Raw genomic sequence first — 23,646 nt, forward strand, 5'->3', positions numbered from 1 at the left:
CAAAAATATCAGGTTAATTTTAAACGAGTTTTTGAAGCGGAGTCCGATGTTTTTGGCCAAAACAACTTAATTGTTTGGAAAGACAACAATCGATAAGGAAAACAAATAAAAGTGCACTTAATCGGTAAATTTTAATTCTAAGAAATTTTTTTGAACACTGCTAGAATGTCAATTAAATTAGTTTAAACGAGTTATTCCCAAATTAAGAACACATGGATTTTAATTAGGTATATATGAACAAGCAAAACTGGTTTATATAGGTAAATTAAATAACTTGAGATAAGAAAGTATATATTGAAATGTTTCTAACCAAACAAATACCAAATTTAAAATGCCACATTTGTGGTAATTTATTATTGGACCTGCTACATCGAATCTTTACAAGCCATTTGAGCATTTTAACGTGTCTGAAAGGAACATAAAAATGGCCATTAGGTTAGGATTTGATGCTTTTACCTTGCCTCAAGTTCATCTAATTGCATAAATTTGTCGGTTTTGCGTTGCCGAATGTTGGCTAAATTATTTCTTTCATTTTAGAAAGATTAATGCATATATATATTATACGTACACGACTTTCAGTTGGTTTGCAAATTGCGCAACCTTGAACTAATTTCTATTTAAATAATCTTTTGTCAACATTTCAGAAATTGCGTCACTCAGCTAGCATTAAATGAATGAAAATTCAATTCGAGAAATGGAAAACTTAAGAGATCCCAAGTTGTGGGGATCATTTAAAATTAATTATTACAATTTGTTTTCGTGCTTTACTTTGTAAAATTGTTTTGTTAATTGGCTGAGCGTTTGACGCTTTCATAGGCTGCCTCGATTTATTTTATGTAATAATTCTTATTCCAAGCATTCCTCTTGTCTAACTGTAGAAATTTTCCATTTTCGAAAAATTGAGTATTTCTTATTTATTACGGGAAATCTATTTTCGTTCCATATTGTTGGCATGCGTTTGGCCAAATGCCAGGCACTGTATAGACCACGCACTGGGCCAAGTATTCTTGGAGCTGAATTCCCAATGGGCTGGATTTGGCCTGCCGTGGATAGGATTTTCACCAGACAGCTGCTGGCCACCATTTCCATTTTCATTTTCCATTTTGCATATTCATTTCCATTTCGACTGCACTTTTCCATAATGACTACGCTTAATGCGTTTCTTTTTCGCGCTCACTTGTGTATATTTTGATAATTGTTTACAAATTGATGTTTTAACGCCTTGTTTATTATTTCAATTTGTCGGCTAAAGAATGAAATTGAGGTAATTAAGCAACGCAAAAAAAAAACTAAATATTTGCTTTAGCAAATCTGAGAACTCGTGTTTACAATTTGCGGTCTACCTCTTTGACGCAAGTTAAAGGGTCAACGAAATTTTAAATATTACTTGCTTAATTGTTTACGACTTAAACATTGCGTTTAATTATCAAGAAAATTTAAGGAATGCAGGTTGATTTTAAAAGTAATTGTTAAGAAACTGTGGGCAAATCAAAGCTTTCCACTTCATTTTAAGTTTGTTAAGTTTATTGAGGATATAAACCTTTTGCGATAATATAGCGAACTCAAACATGATGTCATTGTGTTAACTTAGTTTTATACACCGACTTAACTGATAATTAAGTTAAAGTCAACATCAGGCAAAACGAAAAGCTGGTGTAGGTGGCATACAAAGAAATGTATCTTATCGGTTGCTTTCGGTATCTTTGGTAGTATCGTCATGTCTCTTTTTTCGCCTTTTAAGTATCTTTTTCCTCTTTTCTGCCGCCACTTGTTTAACAATTAATTGCAAATGAACGAATTGTATACCCCATTTACTGACATTTACCTTTTCTTCGTCTTTTCTAACATTTTCAGAGGAGCAAGAACGTGTGCAGAAGAAGACATTCACTAATTGGATTAATTCATACCTATTGAAGGTGAGTCTATCTTGTCTTTGTCTATCCCCCTGAAAAGTCTCAATCGATTTGCTATTCTGCAAATAAGTTTTGTCTACAACACAGTGGCATTGGAATTTGCATATAGATTTGCATTTGATAAACCAATCGTGAGAGGTTTTTTCCGAGTGTGCCAAAAAAACTGAAAACAAAAATGGGTTAGGGGGCGTGACATGTCCATCACTTTGAATACAAAATCGGAATTTAAGCGTGATAAGCTTATTTATTTGTACAGTAATTATGATGGAATAATAAGCGAAAAGTATTTGTTCACAGATCTGTGATATAACAGATACTAAATGCGTGAAATTTGAAGGTTGCTTGTTTTTGGGGCTTGTCATTGTCAAGTAAATTAGTGAAAAGATTTTGAAAGCTGAATAATTCGACTGCATTTTTTAAGATTATTATTATTTTTGGTGAATTTTGTGTTATTTTTTCGGAGCACAACCTGGTGTTTGATCTTTTATGGCCGCAATAAATCCTCGCAAAAATCTTTAAAGCCTTCTGGTTTTATCATTAGCATTATGAGTAAATATGTACCTACAGGTTCTGGATAAACATTTGTCATGTCTGAACATATTGGAGTCACTCTTTCTCGCTGGTTAGCTTCCAAGAATATCTTATGAGCTAGAAATTCCTCAACACATTTGTCTAGGTGCTCTCCATACTTCAACACTTCAGACTTTGAACAATGCAAAAAAAAAAAAGAAAGAAAATTGTTAAGAAAATATTGAAAGAAAAATGGTTGGAAGAAATCCAACCAAAGTTGCCCGAAAGCCAACAACCAGCGAGTTGCATTAATGCCAGACAGTTCCGTTTCTGGCGGGGATCGGCGGTTGGTGGCTTCAATAGCATTGCCATTAACCCGGCCAGAAACCCACGCGACGCCTACTGACTTACTTTCATGCCTCCAGATCGGAGGTGATTTAATGCACTTTTCAGTCTTTTCAGTCTCCTCAGGCTTTCCAGGCAATCTCCGGCCAAAGTCGCAGATTGAGTGAGCCATGTTTCGTTTGGTGTCTCAAATGCGTTATCTTTTAATACCAACGGCAATCTGCAGACATGAGCCGGCGATTTTTTGTCGCCCACATTACTGTGGTTTTAATGCTGGAAGATATGGGAAAATTTTCAAAAATAAATATAATCTATAAAAAGAATGTTTGCATATTCAAAGAAAACTATATTCAGGAACCTTATAGCCTTACTTCCTTATTATAAAAGAAAAAGATAATGAAACTGGAGTTCAATTGTTATTTAATAATATAATATTATTTTATTTTATTATGTAATAATTTATATTTTGAAGCCTATAAAATTCGGCTTTAAACTTAATACATATATTTTTTTGTGAAATAAATTTTGTTACAACCTTTTTCAATGACATTTTCTCAACCAAATTAATTTTATGAGCCATTATTATTAATTGCAGACGCTATTACAATTTTTTCCACTTAAAAAAAGTATCTAAGTGCATGTAGGAAAAACTGTTGCCGGCCGGCAAATCTTCCAATACAATCCAAATTCAATTCGAAAACCAGTTTCTCGACTGGCAGAGTGTGCAGCTCGATAAGGCTGCCAGTCAGCTATATAAGTATGTATTCCACATAAAAGGAGCAGCTGAAATGCAGGGGTATCCGTCTTCGAGTCGAAATGCAGAGTGCGTGGGCTGGGCTCTCCAGATTGAAGTCAGACATTTCAGGCGTCCAAGGAGTCGCAGATGCAACATCTACATCAAGGAGTTATGCAATATGCAAATGAGTCATTTAATGTGCATAATGACAGGGCAAATTGCTGTAGCTGCCTTTGCAATTGCACAACGCGATTGGCCTGACTCGTTTTACTGAGGCAATAAATAATGCTATTGCCGTTGCAAATAAAAAGTGATTTATTTAATTTGCGTTTACCTATTGAAGATTCGTTAGACCCGTCAATTAGCAAGCGTCTTCCATTTTCCGCATACTGTATCCACGTATCCGACAGATACACACTCGCATGTAAAATCATTTGATGGGGCAGCCGAAATTAAAAAAATGTTTGTTTAGCTCAGTTCAGTTCAAGGTGAACGAGGTTTTTAGTTGACTGCGCTGACGACCCAAAAACCCGCTCCCAACGTTCGCTTTCCATAGAATTTGATTAAAATTTATGAATTAATTTATACGCTCGCGGTGGGTCCGAGTGACAAAAAGCTCGTTGGATGTTCAATTTTTGAGTGGCGGTCCACATACCCAGTTGCCCAGCTCGCTTTCATTGCTCTATGACATAATTGATGGCAACGCCCGGGCACGAGTCGTGCCCTCCAGTTGGAGCACCCGCATGGGGAATCCATATCGACGCGTCCAGACCGCCATGAAACCAAAGTGAAAGGATTCAGCTATTAGAGGCGATTAAATTAGAAAGGATTTGGTGAAGGGGAAAGTGGGTCACGAATGCTGCAAACATTTGTTCGGTGCTCGTCTAATTGCGTGGACAGGTGACGAGTGGAAAGATTACAGAAGATTTACAATCCTCTAAGCAACTATTCACCCATGGTGTGGAATTATGGTTATGACTGAGAAGTAGGTAGCATAAATAATTAAACCCCTTGCACGTAGAGTAAAAGGGTATACTAGATTCGTTGGAAAGTATGTAACAGGCAGAAGGAAGCGTTTCCGACTATATAAAATATATACATTATTGATCAGGATCAATAGGCGAGTCGATTTGGTCATGTCCGTTTGTCCTTAGGTTTGAGATTCAGCATACAGTTCCCCAATATCTACGGAGTAAAGAGTATCTGATAGTCGGGAAACTCGACTATAGCACTCTCTCTTGTTTTAATTGGAAAATGCTATTCAAGAAGATAAGTAACATGCTTATTTTAAGCTCCGTTCTTACCTAGAACTTTGTTAAGCTTATCAAATTAACCCAACACAATTATAATACTTTGGCGGCTTCATCAAGGAAAGGTATCCATTAGGCGATTAGCTAGTAAGACCCATTTTTCACCGATGTCATGACCGTGGAGTATTATGTTCCTAGGAGACAACCAGGCAACGGCTTCAATGACATATGTCTGCCCGAAATAAACAGCGGAATGGGGTAAAAGTTTTTTATATGAAGCACTATGACACCATAAATTCCGGAACTAAGGGTAAAAAAGATGGGCGTATCTGGTGGAACCGGAAACGGAAGCATTGAAATTGATTTCGCTATGTCTGTTCTGAAGCAGAATTCACACAAAAATGAAAAGTTTTTGCCGTACAAAGTTTTTTGCGATTGTCATTGTCTTTTGCATGTTGCTGCTGGCAGCAGTTGAATAAAGTTTTGCAGAAACTATTTACCCACAAGAAAGCTCAATTAAATGCTACACTCAATTACAATGAATTTTCGCCGCTTTGTTGTTTGTTTAGTTAGTTGGTGGTTGTTTGTTTTTGGTGCCACTTCCGTTGCTGCGGCCTTAATGGCATTACCTTAAAAACTGTAATCTTTTGCGGTGGATTGAAGTTAAATGCCTGCTCGTGCCATTTGCCAATTTGTCTTGGCCCACACTGGCAGTATCACGGCAAATTATCGCATCGCAATTTAAACTATTTTAATTGATTTAATGCGCCTCGAACGATTGCGTGAGCTGCATTTGATTGATTAACCGAAAATAAACTTATGGAAATCTGTTAAGGCAGTCGAAATTGTCCGAATTAAATCTATTCAATGCACCCCATTAAGTTTGTATATATTTATGGCATAGTGCACTTAATAGCATCATAAAGAGCTCCGAAAATTACACTAAAAGCACTCAAGATCCATTGTGGGCTACTTAACTCTACTTGAGTAAGAGTTGTAATTTAAACGAAATTAAATTTATCAAGCAGAAACACTTTAAATAGAAGTTCACCCCATTACTTTGGATGGATTTCCCTTTAGGTTGCATCCGCATCTAGTCGAAGATTAACCGTTTAGAACACCTTTTTTATGACTTTAGGGTGAAAGTTTAAATAGTAGCATATGCATGTAGGATATTTAATAAAGAGATGACCGCACACGACAACTTTCGGCTTTAAGATCTTTTACCCACACAACTTTCAACTCTCTTTGTTCTCTTCGACTCTCTCTATGCTTGTCCTATTTTCTTATATCTACTTGCGCTCACGACGCTACCCTTTGCGATGATTATCGATCATCGCATATCGATAACTATCGTTACATATATTCAGTTAGCTGTAAACTATATTGTTAATATTGTTATTTTTCAGCGTGTTCCACCGCTTCGCATCGATGACTTAATCAATGACTTACGCGATGGTACGAAACTAATCGCATTGCTGGAAGTTCTGTCCGGCGAACGTTTGCCCGTGGAGAAGGGTCGCGTTCTACGGCGTCCACATTTCCTCAGCAATGCCAACACGGCCCTGCAATTTCTGGCCAGCAAACGGATCAAGTTGGTCAATATCAATCCCGCAGATCTGGTGGATGGGAGACCACCAGTTGTGTTGGGCTTGATATGGACGATCATCTTGTACTTCCAGGTAAGCATGCCTTATATACCATATATATTATATACACCGAGTGCACCAGTTCACGAATTGAGAGCACCACCAACAATTGGTTGCTAGTTGTACACCTTCTCACGAGGCTACCACCAGTAGAGATGTACACTCCAAGTCCAAATGGCCAGCAAATTTTGAAACTTTAAACGTAATTAACCCTATGAACCTTCTTTTCTATATACTTTTTTATTGATATCATAATCCTAACACGTAAACAAGCTTCGTAAAAAGAGGCGGAAAAACTTAGTAGTAGTTATAAATTATGCGCCACAGGTGGGTCCAAGTTCGACGTGTAATTGTTGTTTTGTCGTGTGTACCTCATTTATTTTTGGGTAGAATATCGTCTTTAGTTGGTAGCCAAACCTTTTTGAGGCACTTCCATATTTTAAGTTTAACCATTACATTGCCACGCATGCGGGAAGTATCGAAAATGTACTAACTCAATTTTATATTCATAGATCGAGGAGAACAGCCGCAACCTAGAGTATTTGGGTCATGGTATTGGCGGTTCGGTTAGTTCCCTCGACAGTGTTGGCAACCAGAAGCACGGCGATCTAAAGGCTGAGAAGTGGAAGCAGGGTGCCAGGAAGACCCTGCTCAACTGGGTGACTAATGCCTTGCCAAAGTGAGTGGACGAAACCTATACTAAGTTGTTCATATTCATAATCAATACCCATTAAATAGGGACAGTGGTGTGGAGGTGAAGGATTTCGGCGCCAGCTGGAGAGATGGCGTCGCTTTCCTGGCCCTCATCGATGCCATCAAGGCGAACCTGGTCAACTTGGCTGAGCTCAAGAAGACCAGCAACCGTCAGCGTTTGGAGACCGCTTTCGATGTGGCCGAAAGCAAATTGGGCATTGCCAAGCTCCTGGACGCTGAGGATGTGGACGTACCCAAGCCGGACGAGAAGAGTATCATGACATATGTGGCGCAATTTTTGCACAAGTATCCCGAACCAAAGGTGAGTTTCGCTGGGAAATTCATTTGATGTTTGTAAACTATCTTTGAAGCTTTCGAATGCGACTGGAGGTGTGGACGTTTTTACTTATCCAATCAAATTTGTTGCAGGGTGCTTCCCGCGACCAGTCGCATGTGCAGCAGGAGGCGGACGAACTGCGTCGCTTCCTGGTGGAAAAGACCACTGAGTACGAGCCCATGGTCATGATGAGCTCGTTCCCACGCGATTTTGGTGAATATTTACTGGCACGTTCTGAGGTCGATGCACATTTGGCGGCCTACAATCGCTTGAAACAGCTCATTGAGAGCCAGAGCGGATTCCTGCAGGTCTCCCGCCAATCCTGGGAGGAGATCAACGAGCTGTGGCAGCGCCTCCAGTACCAGATGATGTACTGGCTCTGGCTGCTGGATTCGGAGCTGCCCGGCGACTTCGGCACCGTTGGCAAATGGTTAGCCGAAGCTGAGAAGCTATTAATGGACAACGATATACCCAATGCTATGAATGAGGAAACGGCCGCAGTGATCAGCAGGAAGCTGGAGGAGCACAAGCTCTTCTTTGCCGACCTGCCGCGCATTTTGGCCATGTTTGACAATGCCAAGCGGTCACCAGTGGCCCAGCAGATTCCCCTGGAGCAGTTGCGCAACATGGAGCGTAGACTTCAAGAGGTCGGACCGAAGGCAGCGGAGCGAAGGATTCGTTTGAAGTTCCTGGAGCACAAGTGCTGTTTGATTGCCTTCCTCAATCTGGTGGAGAACAAGATGCGCGGATGGACTGGAAAGTATGGTCACGAGGAGAAGGTGGCCCAACAACTGGAGCAGTACAAGAACTTTGTGTCGCGCAACAAGATCTTCCAGGAGTTCCAGAAGGCCTTTGTCGATATGCAACAGGTGGTGGAGGAGTACAAGCGCGATGGCAATGTGCCGCGCAAGGAGATCAACGACATCGATCGATTCATGTATGAAACCGAGGAGCGCTGGAAGCGCGTCTCCATGGAACTGAAGTGCTGTCAGAACTCCCTGGAGGAAGTGGTCAACTGCTGGCGCAGCTGGAACCAATTGGCCCCCACCTGCGAGGAGTGGCTGCAGCTGGCTGAGCAAAAGGTCAACCAAAGCGAGGATGAGCGTTTGGACTTCTTTCAGGATATACCCGTTTGGAAGGACAAGTTTGATGCCCTCGCTAGCTCGGCTAACTATCTGATTGCCTCCTGCGAGGAGCCCATTGCCCAGCAACTGCGTCAGCGCCATGGAGCTCTCTCTGAGCGATTCGAGCGGCTGTTCGCCAACACCAAGCAGTACATGCATGCTGGTGACATTATCCGATCCCGACAGGAGTACAAGTCGGGCATAGAGCAGCTGTCCAGATGGCTGCGAGGAGCCGAAAGCGTTCTGGACCATCGACAAGTTCTGGGCAACAGTGAACAAGTCAAGCAGTACGGCCAGCAGTTGCAGCAATTGGCCAGCGAAATCGATGACAACGAGGAGCTGTTCAAAACCATCAGCAGGAACTTCCAATCTCTGATCCAAGACCTTTCCCGCGATGAGGTGGACAAGATGATGAAGCTACTCAAGCAAGAGAAGGAATCTCTGGTGCGCATACGTGCCCAGTTGCCTGCCAAGCTCCATCTGTTCCACCAGCTTCAAATCCAACAGGAATCCCTGGAGGCTGGACAAAAGGAGATCCACCAGTGGCTGAGTGAGGCTGAGCAGCTTCTGGGAACCCATAATCTTTCCGGAGGCCGTGATGCCATCAATGAGCAACTGCACAAACACAAGACCTACTTCTCGCGCACTGTCTACTACCGATCCATGCTGGAGAGCAAGAACAAGGTGTTCCAGAATCTCTTGAAGGCTGTATCCTCCGATGATAAGATCGATACTGCTCCTGCTTCCCAGCAAATGCAGCAGCTGAACGAGCGTTTCAACTATGTGATACAGAATGCCCAGCAATGGGAACAGCGCTTGGATTCGGCAGCCGGTGGATGGAGTAACTTCAAGGACAACGAACGTGTGGTCAGCGAATGGCTAACCCAAGCTGAATCCATGTTGGTGGAGAAGCACATCGAATCGAAGACCACAATCGAGACACAGAAGTATTTCTTCGAGCAGGTCAACGATCGCTGGATGAATGATCTGGTGCAGTCGGCTCAACAACTTCTGACCACATTGCCCGCCCAGGAGCAACCTGCTGTGGTGCAAAGTGTGGAGCAGTTGCAGTCCCGCTGGAAGAATGTGTTGTCCCAGGCTCCTTTGCATCTACTGAAACTGGAATTTAGACTGGATGAGAACGCATTCTATCAATCTCTGAAGGATGTAGAGAAGGAGTTGCAGCTGGAGCAGCAGGCCCTCAATCGCAATGAGGATGTGGACTCTATACTCCAGCGCAACCAACAGTTCCTTCTGCAACAGGATGTCGTTCCTCGTCTGGAGCGATGCCTCCAAAACATGCAACGTTTGGCCCAGGCCCACAGGCAACAACAGCCCGGTGACATTAGTCTGGATCAGGCCTACGACAATGCCAAGTCGCAGTGGCAACTGTTGTCCAACAAACTGGGCGATATGCGTCAGACTCTCCAGCAAATCCCGGCCCAATGGCAGGGCTATCATCTGAAGTTCAACGACATGGTCGATTGGATGAACGGCGTGGATCAGAGCCTTAAGAATATTGTGAACGAAGTTAATACCATGGAGGAATTCGAAAAGGAGAAGGTGGTCTTCCAGGTAAGCTAATAATAATGATCTATAAACATTGCATTTCGATCACCTATAAATAATCCTCTCATTACCCATCACGCATGCCCTGAAGCTGAGGGAGCTAGTGGTAACTAATATGCTTTTATATATCACCTATGTGTACTTCAATTTGAAAAACCCATATCTAACTTATTATTCTTATCTTATGACAGAAAATCTGCCAGGATGCTGACAACAAACGCGAGGACATGAAATGGTTGGTCAAGACCTTGGACTCTCTGCTTAGCTACGCCACCGAAGATGAGGCTAATCTGGAGCAGAAGAAGCTGGAGGATCTGATCGCCCGCTACAAGAACCTTATCCCCACGATTGAAATCACCATGGTCAAGACGGAGGTCTTCTCGAAGTGCTACACTTACCGCAGAGAAGTGCACGAGGTTGTGTGTCTGCTGAGCAAGGTCAAGGATCAGACTGCCAATATACCAGCTCCCGATAGCCTGGAACGTGTGAATCGCCTGATTGAGGAACAGCAGTATGCCATCAACCAACTGGATCACCAGCGTCCGCATATCATGTCCATGCTGCAAAGAGGACGTGATCTCATCAAGGATGTCCATGCCCCGGCCTTTGTAAATGCCGAGGTCAAGAATCTGGAGACTGGATGGAATCAGGCGTACACAGAAACCTCCGACAAACTGCAGGCCCTCAAGGGCACCCAGGCCGTTTGGAGCGAGTTTGTGGACCAGAAGAACGATATTTTCTCCATGCTGCAAACTGCGGAGACGGAGCTGCGTTCCCTGACACCATTGCAAACCGATCCCAAGAACGTCAGTCAGGATCTGAAGTCCAAGAGAGATCTTAACGTACAACTGCAGCAGGCTTCCCATCAACTGTTGCCTAAGCTGCATGCTCTCAAATCGGAACTGGCTCCTCTGGCCGCAGCCGATAAGCGTCCCATCCTAGAGAAGGAAGTGACCGAGGTGGAGAAGATGTTCTTCAACACCATGGAGCACGTGAAGGACCGTGTCGGCTATCTGGAAGACTACAGTGCCAAGTGGAATAACTACAAAACCCGTCTCGCTGAGCTGCAGGAATGGGCTAACAAGGTCGCGCCCAAAAATATCGAGGCCCTTCAATCGGAGGACCTCACACCGGAGGAACGTGTGGTCAAGGTGCAGGCCTTCAAGCGTATCCTTGGGGATCGCATGAAGCAACTGGATCTTCTGGCCGCCGATGCCTCCGAGTTGGCGCCCAAGGAGGGCAACATTGCCGAGGCCAAGCGACTGAAGGGAGAGATTACCAAGCTGCAGGAGGTCCTCAGTGCCATCAATCGCAACGTGGACCATCAGGCGCAGGCTGTGCAGGAGGATCTTGTCAACTGGCAGCAGTTCCAGGCCGGTCTGCAGCAAATCAAGCCAGCCGTGGAGCAGAGCGAAGTCAAGGTAAATAATGTAGTTTCTAAGCCCATCTCCCTCGAAGAAGCCGTTGCCATGCAACAGAATGCCCAACAATTCGAGACACAGTGCCAGGAGCAATTGGACAAGCTCCATGGCATATCAAACATCAGTCATAAAATGTTATGTAAGACCAATGCCCCCGACGAATTGGACGCCATGCATTCGCGTTGGACTGCCGTCCATGAGAACGCGAAGCAGGCGAGCGCCAAGCTCGAGAAGTTGGTGGCCAATTGGAAGTCATTCGACGCCGATGCCGCCAAGCTCGAGGATTGGGTTGGACAGGGTGAGCAACTAATGTCCCGCCGTCCAGCTGTCCTCAACACCCCGCACATTGACAAGCTCGAAAAGGAGCTGGTCAAGCTGAAGTCGTTCAACAACGAGATCTCGCAGCAACAGGCCAAACTGGTGACTCTGGGTCAAAATGCCGATCAAATCAGTTTGCACTTGGCTCCTGAAGGAGCAGCCGCTTTGAAGGATCGTGTTAACCAAATGAAGGGCAAGCTGCAGAAGCTTTCGGAAGCCACTCGAGGTCACATCAACGAGGTGTCCGACGCAATTATCTCCAGGCAGGACTTCAATGCCAAGTTGGTGAACTTCTCCAACTGGATGGAGCAGCTTCGTAATCAGGTCACTCAGGTGGAGGAGATCAACCCGGAGCGGGTGGAAACCAGTCTCCATGTCATCCACGCGCTACTGCAGGAGCATGCCGATAAGAAGCCAAGTTTCAATGCCATATATGATGAAGTTAAGCAATTGGCCTTGGGCGCCACTCCCGAGGAGTCGAATGCGCTGAACGATGCCTACACCGCTTTGGTGGTGAACTATCAGAACCTCGAGACCAACATGCTGCAAAAGAAGACGGCTCTGGAGAAGTGGACGGAGCTGCTGGGCTGGAAGAATGACACCGAATCGCATTTGAACTACCTCAAGCATCAGCTGGACAAACCGGAAGGACCTGCTGCCGAGGAGCTGTCCAAGGTCATTGATGAGATCGATAATTTGGGTCAGGGTATTGGATACTGGAAGGGTCAGGCGAAGGAGATTGACGAAAACCCGGCCATCCAGTTGAGGGATGCTCTGTCTCGTCGTCCACTGATTGCCACCCAAATTGTGAACGATGTTGAGAATAAACTAGAGAATCTGAAACTTCGCTCGCAGAACCAGCAACAGCAAATCCAACAGATGACCGTGCGCAAAGATAAGTTCCATGCCCTGGAGCACAACTTTGGACAGGCACTTCAAGAAAATCGCGCTAAGCTGGACGAGATTCTCAGACAGCATCCGACTTTAAATAACATCGATCAAATCATTGCCGATTTGGTAGCTCTGAATGATGCCCTGAAATACCAAGCCGATCTGAAGAATCGCATTCATGACGAAGGTTCTTTGCTGATGCGTGAGGATATTGCTAGCATGCCCGCCATTCAGGAGAGCCTACTTATCATGGACAAGAACTACGATTCTCTGCAGAATGAAATAGCTGATCGCATTCAGAAGTACAACCTGATCAGCCAGGCCCTGAGAGAATATGCCGATTCCAAGGACAAGTTCTCCAAGGAACTGAAGAAGGCGGAAGATCTTTTCAATGCTATACCTCAACAGCCACGTGATGAAACCGAGCTCCATCAAGCTTCCGAGAAGACCAGAAAGACCATGGAGCAGTTGCGTAAGTCGAAGCTCAGTTTGGATGAACTGGAGCGTCGGGGCAACAATGTGGGCAAGCTCTTCAGTGCCATTGGAGAACCCATTCCGCAGGAAGTGCCACAGGAGGTCACAGCCGCCAAGCAACACTGGCAGGATCTGCACGACAAGACCGCCAAGAATGCGCATGTGTACGAGACGGAAGCTGTTATTTGGTCACAGATCGAAGATGCCAAGAAGGATCTGCTTCCCTGGCTGTCCGAAACGAATCAGGGACTCTGCGATGCTGCGGATAACTCAATTGAAATTGAGTTTGGACCCATGCGTCTGAGCAAGTACCGCACGGAGTTACCTTCGTATCAGGCTCTTAAGGATTCGATAGTGGAGAAAACCAATGATTTGGTTAAGATCAACAAAGGTGCGGAAATTCCCGCTCTATCTGCACTCAACAAACTTCTGTCTGAGCAGTTTGCTGAGGTTAACAACAATGCAGATCGCCTAAGTGCCATAACCACCTCATTCAATGACCAGGAACAAGAGTTGCGCAGACGTTCGAAGGAAGCTGGCGAGCGGGTGAGCAAACTTCGTGAGCAGCTGATCAAATGTGATGACATGTCCGGTGATAATAACAAGATCATGGAGCGTCTTCAGCAATGCCGTGCCCTGCGGGGTGAGCTCGACAACAGTGGAAACGAAATCGACAACATCAAACAAAAGGTTGACGAGCTGCGTAATCTGTACCCAACTTTCAGTGAGTCCATCATACCCAAAGAACTGAACAATGTGCAGAAACGCTATGAGAACGTTGATCTTTACGCCAAGAAGATTGAAAGTTCTCTGCTGCAGTTCCTCAAGAAGTTCCACGCCGATAAGGTGGGCATGCTGAAGCGTATCATTGCCACTCAACGCGAAAAGGTGGCCTGGTGTCAGCCGGAGTCCTCCAGTGACAAATACAACCTGGATGTCAAGAAGTCCTCTCTGCAGGAAGTCAGCAAGAGCATTGATGACTGCAAGGCGCGCCATGCCGAGACCCTGAAGTCCTTGGAGATGTTGAAGGCGGTAGAGTCGCCACAGAACCTGGCTGAACTCACCAGCGATGCCGAGTTACTGCGCAAGGATATGCAGGCTCTGCAGGACAGCTTTGACAAAATCAAGGGAATCCTTGACGAGAACGTCGATTTGTGGTCGCAATATGAGCAATCGAATGAGCAGATTTCCAACTGGCTGCGTGACGTTGAAGGACGCGTTAAGGCAGAAACTAGCAGCCAAGTTAATCTGTCCGAGGTTCCTCAGAAGCTTCAGGAATTGTCTATCCTCCAGCAGGATGTGTTGGCCCATGAGCCCATTATTAATAACCTTGAGCAGACATCCCAACAGCTAATTGAAAAGAATCCTGAGGCAAGAATTGGTCAGTTTGTCACCCACTTGGTGCAGCGTTATCAAGCTGTGTCCAAGGCTTTAACCAGCTACATCGATAAGATCCGTGGTGCTCAGTTGTCGAACGCTAACTTTGCCAAGGCCGCCAAGGATTTCAACGAGTGGTTTGGAGATGCCAAGATCGAGTTCCAGGAACTTGCTCGCATGGGCTCCCCCGGATCATCCTCTGCCACAGCTCAGCAACTGCAGACCGTCAAGAATTACATCAAGACCTTCGACAATGGTCAAATACTCCTGAACAATGCCGTCGATATTGGTGAGGCTCTGTATCCAGTGGTTTCGCCCGACAATCGCGAACGTATCCGTGCTGATCTTCGCCAGATGCGTGAGAAGTTCGACTACTTGCGAGATGAGGCCAATGCTTTTATGCAGCAAGTGGAGGGTGTTTTGATTCAGAAGACTTCAATCGAAGAAAGCTACACTCAGGTTTCTCACTACCTGAACGAATCGAAAGCCAAGGTGCCCACCAGTGACGAATTGTATCCCACTTTGGCCACCAAAAAGGCTGCTCTCCAGAACTACAAGACCCAGCTGCAGGAGATCACCCTGCACAAGAATGCTCTGAAGCAGTTGCACGACAAGGCTGTGACCCTTTGTGATGATGAGTCCGAGAGGAAGACCGACGAGTCCATCCAGGAGTATAACACGCTCTCCAAGAAGATTTCCGATAGGATTACAACAGTGGGAAATCATGTGGTCAAGCATGAAGCCTACGATCAGGTCCTGGAAAAGGCACAGGACTGGCTGAATACCATCAAGTCCGAAGCCATTGATATCCTCAACGAGACGACATTTGAAAAGGAAGGCGCCGAGGAGAAACTGCTGGTTGTCGAAAATCTTCTGCAACACAAGCCCGAGGGTGATTCCATTTTCGATACCTGCCACAAGTTATTGGAAACGGTGCTCACACAAACCCATCCCAGTGGCCATCCAGCTCTGCTGAAGGGTTTCGAGGAACCGAAGCAGTCCTGGGAGGACTTTATGACTCTTTGTCAGGATTCGTTGGTAAAACTGAAGCAGCTTTGCTCTAAATGGGATGAGTTTGACACGATCATTGAGGAGCTAGACAACTGGATGAAGAATGTCGAGGCGGTGGTTAAGAACCAGAACCTCAAGAGTACGGCGGAAGCCAAGAACTCCCATTTGAAGCAGCTTCAGGATATTTCAAAGGACATCGAACGTCGCGGTGCGGCCATCAATGAGCTAATGGATCAAGGCCGTGAGATTGAGGGTGAAACCGATTTGAACCTTAAGTTGTCTCGCCTGAATACTCGCTATCAGACCCTGAAGAATCTGTGCAAGGAATCGATAGCCAAGTATGTGAACTATGTCAAGGATCACGAAAGCTTCGACAAGGACTTTGATTCATTCAAGAACAATCTTCAGTCCTCGGTCGACGAGCTGGCCAAGACCAATGAAATTGTGGGCGATCAAAGCGTGCTGCAGGATCAGCAAAATAAACTCCGTGAGATGTCCGACAAGCGCATTTCGGATTCCACTCTGTTCGAAGGACTCATCGATCGTGGCGAGAAACTCTATGGTCACACCAGTCCGGAAGGCCGTGAAATCATTCGTCAGCAATTGCGTGCCCTGCGAACCCTTTGGGACAACTATACCGATGATTTGAACTCGGCGACGCAAAAGATCGATCAGTGTTTGCTGCAGTTTAACGAGTTCAGCATTGCCCAGGATCAACTTACCAAGTGGCTGAAGGATGTGGACAAGGCCATGCAGAGTCACACCGAACCCAAGACGACGCTGCAGGAGAAGCGCGCCCAACTGCAGAACCACAAGCTGCTCCATCAGGAGATCACCACACACAATGTTCTGGTTGATAATGTCTGCGACAAGGCACAAATACTGGTCGACCAGATCAAGGATAACTCATTGAATGTGTACTTGACCTCGATCAAACAGCTTTTCCAGAGCATAGTACAGAAGTCGGATGAAATCTTGCACAATCTGGAGGATTGTGTTCAGAAGCACAATGAATTAAACAACGCTCTGTCCTCAGCCAAAACTTGGATTTCGAATGAGAAGGCCAAATTGCTGGAGTGCGATGATGCTTATGGTGAGAAGGCGGACATTAAGCGCAAGATCGAAACTTTGGGACAATTGGCTCAGAACAAGCCACAGGCAATGAAAATAATCAGCGATATCCGTGATCTCTTTGAGAAGGTGAAGGCTACGACCTCCGAAAAGGGTAATGAAGTGCTGGACAAGGAGATCGAGGAGTTGGAGACCACCATGAAGAGTCACTTTGATGACATCGAGGGCATTGAAGGCAAACAGAAGGATGTGCTTGCCCAGTGGGACAAGTTTGAAAAGGCGCTGGAGGAACTTACCAAGTGGTGCCGCAGTGCAGAGGCAGTGTTCCGTGAACAGCAACTGCAGTCCACGCTCCATGAGAAAGTGGAGCAGCTGGAGAAGTACAAGATTCAAAGGGAGTTGATACTCCAGAAGGAGAAGGAGATCGATGCCTTCGGAGATGCTGCCCACGCTCTGCTTAACAATTGTGGAGCCGATCGTCTAAAGACTCTAACCACTCAGATCACCAATCGGTATCAGCTGCTTCAAGTCCTCAGCAAGGAGGTTGTTAACCGCTGGTCAAATCTGGTCGATGATCACCAGTTCTATCAGGATAAGTACAACGAGGTGGACTTGTGGCTACAACCCATCGAATCGCAGATGGCGAAGGTCCTTTTGGATGAGCCAACCCAGAGTTCTAACATTTTGCAAGTGCTGCTGTCTGAAAAGGAGCAAGCGGAGAGCTTATTTGCTGCTCTAAATGCAGCTGGAGAAAAGGCTCTTCCAGAGACATCCACTCAGGGTAGGGAGAAGATCCGCAAGGACCTGCGCGATATCCGCGATCGCTGGGACAAACTGGACGAGGGCATTCGCAACCTTGAAAAACGCCAGGAAGCGCAGGGAGTTCAGCTCTCCAGCTACCAGGATATTCTTAATCAAACCGTCAACTGGTTGGATCAAGTGGAGAAACTGATCCACAATGAGAACCCTGCTAGCTGGACCAGTGCCCAAGAGATCCGCTCCAAGTTGTACAAGTACAAGGCCACCAACCAAGACATCAATTCGCATAAGCGCATAGTCGAGGCTGTGAATGAAAAGGCAGCAGCTCTACTGGGCAGCGCCGCTCCAGCCAATGCGGATGAGATCTCCAAGGCGGTGGCTGAGGTGAACAAGCGATATGATCAAGTGGGTCAGGACTGTGCCAAGTTGGTTGCCGATCTGGACGGAGCTTTCGATGTGTACCAGCAGTTCAGTGAGCTGCAGAAGGCTCAACAGGACTACCAGAAGAATCTTTGGGATCGTCTTACCGGCTACTCGGACTACTCAGGCAATAAGGCAGCTCTGCAAGCACGTCTCCAAAAGATCAACGAGATCCAAGATGCTTTGCCGGAGGGTGTGGCCAAACTCAAGTCCCTGGAGGATCACATTGAGCAACAGGCCAGTAATATACCCGCCCGATCCAAGGAGGCAATGGCCCGTGATCTGGCCAACTTGCATGCTGATTTTGAGAAGTTTGGCGCTTCGTTGAGTGACGTAAAGAGTGGACTAGAGAATCGTCTACAACAATGGAATGATTACGAAATCAACTTGGATCGACTGATCACTTGGTTGGGCGAGGCTGAGAATTCCCTCAAGAACTACAATCTGAAATCCTCGTTTGAGGAGAAGGAAGAACAGCTGAATGGTTTCCAATCTTTGGCTCAGAATTTGCGTCAAAACGAAGCTGACTTCGACAAGGTGAAGGACGACACCTCAGAGTTGGTCCAGAGTTCTGGTGAAACAAGGATTGCTGTCAATGTGCAACAGGTTTCGTCGCGGTTCCAATCGATACAGGCTACAGCTAAGGAGATTCTCAAGAAGTGCGAGCAGGCTGTCCAGGATCATGGTCACTTCAATGACAAGTATAAGCAGTGCGCCGACTGGTTGGCTAATGCTCAGGCCCGTTACGATGATTGCTGTGACTTGTCCACAGTGGCATCTCGAGACGATCTTCTCAAGAAACAACTGGTCATCCAGGAGCTTCTGGCGCAGCAGCCAACAGCTACCCAGCTTCTGAATAGCACCGTTGAGCTGGGCGAGAAGTGCTATGGGTCCACAGCAACCGAAGGACGCGAGGCCATTCGTAGTCAACTGGATGATCTGACATTCGATCAGTTGTTTGACAACATTGCCATCACGGCAAGAAAGATTCAGGATAAGATCGCCAAGTGGTCTGGCTTCGATGAGATCGCTGACAGCCTGAAGAGCTGGTTGGATGAAACGGAGAATGCCCTTCCAGCTGATATTGAGCTGAAAACCACTCTGGATGAGAAACGCAATAAACTGCAAACCTATCGTGACATCTTGAACGACATCAACAATCACCAGGTGGAGTTGGGCAATCTTCAGGAGATTGCCGCCAATCTGCCAGAGAAAACAGACCTTGTGGACCAAATCCTTAAGGATATTGCTGACCGCTTTGGAAAGCTGCAAAAACGTGCCCAGAACTACGTGGAGCGTTACGAGGGTATTGTGAGTGCACATCAGCAGTACTCCAAGGCTGTTATGGATGCTCAAGAGTTTATCGATGCTACCCTGAATACTGTTCACTATTGGGGCGATCTGGATCTGGAACAGATCTCACTGCACACGAACCTCGATCGCCTAAAGAATCTGAAGGCCAGCTTGGCCGATGAGTTCCCGCGAGTTGATCAAGTTAGGGCTTTGGGCGAGAAGGTTATTCCGGGTACAGTGGATGTGGGACAGGTGAACATTAAGTCCCAGATCGACACCACCCAGCAAGAGTGGGAAAGCTTGCTGACCACCATTAGCTCCACAATTGAAGCGATTGAAGCTCGTCTACAGCATTGGTCGGAGTACGAGCAATTACGTGACCAGTGTTTGGCCTGGATTCGTGATACGGATAACAACCTTCATGCTATTGATCTGAAGGAGGATCTGCCGAAAAAGCGTGCTCAGTTGGATGCACTGAAGGCCCTCCAAGGAGATGTACGCGCCAAGGAATTAGAGGTTGATAATGTCACGGAGAAGGCCCAAACCCTTCTGAAGGGTCCCAGCAGCAATCGTGCCTCGGGTCCTGAGTTGGTAACCAAGTACCAGCAGATCTTCCACAAGGTCAAGGAGCTCAACAACCGCTGGCAGCAGTATGTTACCTCACACGAAGATTTTGATAACGCCATCTCTGATTGCTCCTCTTGGATCAATGACATCAAAGAAAAATTGGACTATTGCTCCGACATGTCATCTATGAGTCCCAAAGAATTGGATAAGAAACTGGCCACTATTCAGGATGTTATCTTGCTGAAGGACGAAGGTTCTGCGCGTGTTTTGAAGATCTTAGAGCAGGCCCAGCATGTTTTGGCTAACACCGCGCCCGGAGGTCACGAAGCCATCAATAAGGAACTTACAGATCTTCAGGATCTCTGGTCCGGCATCGCTCTGCGCATCATGGATGTTAAGTCAAATCTGGATGACTCCATTACTCAATGGTCTGGTTTCCTGGACCAAGTGCAAAATGTTCGCAAGTTTAATGAGTGGTTGGATGGTCAGGTAAAGGAGTTAAGTGAGCATCAAACAACCATGACAGAGAAGCGAGCTCAATTGGATCGGGTTAAATCTACGGAGGAGAAGGTGCGCGTAGAGAAGATTGATGTGGATGCACTCAAGATCCAAGCCAAGGAAATGATTGCCAGTGGTCAACAGAGTCAGGCAGCCTTCCAGGCCCAAAAAGTTCTGGATACGTTCGACGAGCTCTTTGCCAAGACCCAGAAATTGCTGTCGGATCGTCAAGATCAGTACAGGGATCATCGATTGTTCAAGGAGGCCTACGATGATCTGGTTAGCTGGATTGGACGAGCCCGGGAGAAGTTCCCGTCGTTGAAACAGAGCAGCTTAAGCGATAAATTGGCCATTGAAAACGCTGTCCAAGCTACGGAAGCTCTTCTCAACAAGCAGGCACAGGGTGAACTCCTAGTGGAGCACTTGGTCCACACTGGAGAGGTGGTGCTGGCCAGCACATCTGCTCAAGGTCAGGAAATCATTAGGAATGATATCCGTGCTCTGCGCGACAGCTTCGAGGGCTTGTTCCGTGAAATCAACCAGCAGAAGGAGAACCTTGAAGTGACCATGGTTCAGTGGCGAGCCTATAAGGAGGAATATGAACGTCTGATGGAATGGCTCCAACAGATCGACATCCTTGTGAAGAACCACAAACTGAACCTGTGCCCCAACCTACCCGAGAAGGAGAAGCAGGTGGCTGATATGAAGGATGTAATGTCCCGTCTCGAGAAAGGCAAGGATGACATCGATAAGTTTAATGCTTCGGCTGCCAGTCTGCTAAAGTCCCATTTGGATACTTATGTAAACAATCAGCTAAGGCACTTGAGCTCCGTGTATCAAGTACAGGTGAATCTGGCCAAGGATGTTCTCAAGAAGGTGGAAACCAACCGGGATCAGCATCGTGAATACGATGCCAATATGAAATCTGCCAAGGATTGGATAGCAAATGCTAAGGCTACAATTCAGTCGGCGGGTGAAGGAGCAGGTTCCAAGGAGGCCCTGCAGCGTCGCCTGGAGCAAATTCAGGATCTGATTCGCAACCGTGAGCTTGGCCAGAATTTGGTGCACACCGCTATCAATAATGGCGAAAAGATAATAAGGAACACTCGCTCCGACGGACGTGACGCCATAAATACCGAGATGAAGGAACTGCAAACCGAATGGGATCGCCTGGTGAAGAAAATGTCCACAGCCAAGGTGCAGTTGGAGACCAATCTGTTGCAATGGGCTGACTACAGTTCCAGCTACTCCCAGCTGCAGCAATGGATTACTGACAGGGAGGCCAAGTTGCAGCAGGCTTGTGAGCAGAAGATCGTTAAGTCCAAGAGGGGTCAACCTGGTCTCAGCAGTGGATTGAGCGAGCGCAAGGCCAATCTCCGCCAGACGAACAACATTGTCCAGGATATTGTGTCATTTGAGCCCATGATTCAGTCGGTTACCTCCAAGGCTTCGGTTCTTCAGCAGGGTGCTCCGGGCACTGAAATCTCCGATAAGTACGAGAATCTTACCAAGCAAGCTAAGGATTTGTACGAGAAACAGAAGAACACCATCGAGAGCTATCAGTCCTTGATTGACGCGGGCAATGAATTTGCCACATGGTTGAGAAATGCCAAGGAACGATTGAGCAAGTGCTCTGAACCCACCGGTGATAAACAAGCTCTGGCCGAAAAGACCCACCAGCTGAAGATTCTGCAGGGTGAGCTGCCGGAAGGCGCCCAGAAACTTAAGAATGCTCTGGAACAGGGCGAGATCGCTTGTCGCAGTGCCGAGCCCGAGGATTGTGAGATCATCGAGCAGGAAGTGGCTCTACTTCAAGAGGAATTCGATGCCTACAGGGAAGCTCTTAATAAGGCCAAGGATTACCTGGAAGTGGGTATTGTCAAGTGGTCCGACTACCAGGATCAGTACACCGAAGCTTTGGAGTGGTTAAGTAAGACCGAAGCTTTGGTGCAATCCTACAACAAACTGCAGGATAGTTTGATCCAGAAGAAGGTTGTCCTCGAGCAATTCCAGGGTCATCTGCAGACCCTATTCGACTGGCAGAAGACTTTGGATGATCTGAACATGAAGGCGCAGGTTCTACTGGAGACTTGCTCCGATACAAGAATCAGCAATGCTATCATGCAACTGACCACCAAATACAATGCTCTACTCACTCTGGCCAAGGAGGTGATGCGCCGACTGGAGATGCACTATCAGGAGCATCAGCAGCATCACAGTCTGTACGAGGAGTGCCAATCATGGATTGAGAAGACCCGTGAGAAGCTTTCCGAGTGCGAACAAATTCCCGGAACTCTCAACGAGGTTCAAATCAAATTGAACACCGTGAAGAACCTTCGCCAAGGTTTTGAAACCGGTCAGAATAAGCTGCGTTATCTCTTGGAGCTCAAGGAGAAGGTGATAATGAACACCGAACAAAATGGTGCAGCCAAGATCCAGGAAGATACCGAAGCCCTAAAGCAGGACTTTGACAAACTGTTGGTGGATCTGAACGATGTTCGCCAGAAATTGGCCAATCGTCTTGCCCAGCTGGAGGAGATCTTCAAGCTGTACAAGATCCTGGTTGAATGGCTGGAGGATGTGGAACCGAGTGTCAAGACCAGTGATGAGTTCCTCAATGACTTGAGTGAGAAACGAGCTGCGCTGGAGAAGTTCCGCGTCATTCAGCGAGATATCAATGGACACAATGATATTGTAGAAAAGATCAATCAGCGGCTTAAGGAGGACAACAGTTTGGACCTTAAGGATTTCCAGCCCGGCTTGTCCAAATTCGATGACCTGCAGACCCAGGTGAACAAAATCATCGAGTCGCTGGAGAACCAGGTAAACAGCCACGAGAAATACAAGCAGGCCTACAATGAGCTGCAAGATTGGCTGCGTCGCACTCGCATTGAGGTGGAGCAGTGTGCCGACTGCCATGGCGAGAAGGATCAAGTGGAGAGTCGTCTGAATCGATTGGGAGATATACAATCATCATCTCTGGAGGGCAAAGCCCTTCTTGAAGCTTGTGAGGAGCTGAGTCAGTCGGTGATTGCCACCAGCGGAAGCGAAGGCCAGGACAATGTGGCCCAGGAGATCAAGCATCTCACCTCGGAGTGGGAGACCCTCCAATCTTTATCCCGCGATGCTCGCGGCAGCTTGGAATCCTGCTTGGCCGCCTGGCAGACCTTCCTGCAGAAGTTCAACAAGATCAACCTTTGGATCGAAACGATGAACAAGCGCGTTACCAAATCCCAGGAAGGCGAGAACAAGACCCCCGAAGATTTGGTTAATGCCAAGGTAAGAACTCTTCGTCAAGTCGAGATCTCGCAACTGTCGCACGCACCTCTAACCAAAATAAAGTACTAAAAATGTAATCGAATATAAATATAGCCAAAGCGTGCACTTTAAGTAGAACTCACCGACAACAAAATTTGTATC

General features: G+C 46.4%; 1 protein-coding gene across 9 annotated transcripts in view; it reads left to right on the top strand.

Moving 5' to 3' along the window:
• LOC117150514 (nesprin-1) overlaps positions 1–23,646 on the top strand; it is a 102,785-nt gene that overhangs the window by 12,741 nt on the left and 66,398 nt on the right. For all 9 annotated transcript variants that reach the window (XM_033317497.1, XM_033317460.1, XM_033317469.1 and 6 more), the window contains exons 2-7: positions 1,855–1,916; positions 6,164–6,436; positions 6,916–7,082; positions 7,142–7,418; positions 7,526–10,132; positions 10,318–23,505. In XM_033317497.1, the coding sequence (XP_033173388.1) occupies positions 1,855–1,916; positions 6,164–6,436; positions 6,916–7,082; positions 7,142–7,418; positions 7,526–10,132; positions 10,318–23,505 (16,574 nt within the window). The remainder of the gene's footprint in view (positions 1–1,854; positions 1,917–6,163; positions 6,437–6,915; positions 7,083–7,141; positions 7,419–7,525; positions 10,133–10,317; positions 23,506–23,646) is intronic.

Source organism: Drosophila mauritiana, chromosome 2L (genome assembly GCF_004382145.1).
Source record: "Drosophila mauritiana strain mau12 chromosome 2L, ASM438214v1, whole genome shotgun sequence".
Classification (NCBI taxonomy): domain Eukaryota; kingdom Metazoa; phylum Arthropoda; class Insecta; order Diptera; family Drosophilidae; genus Drosophila; species Drosophila mauritiana.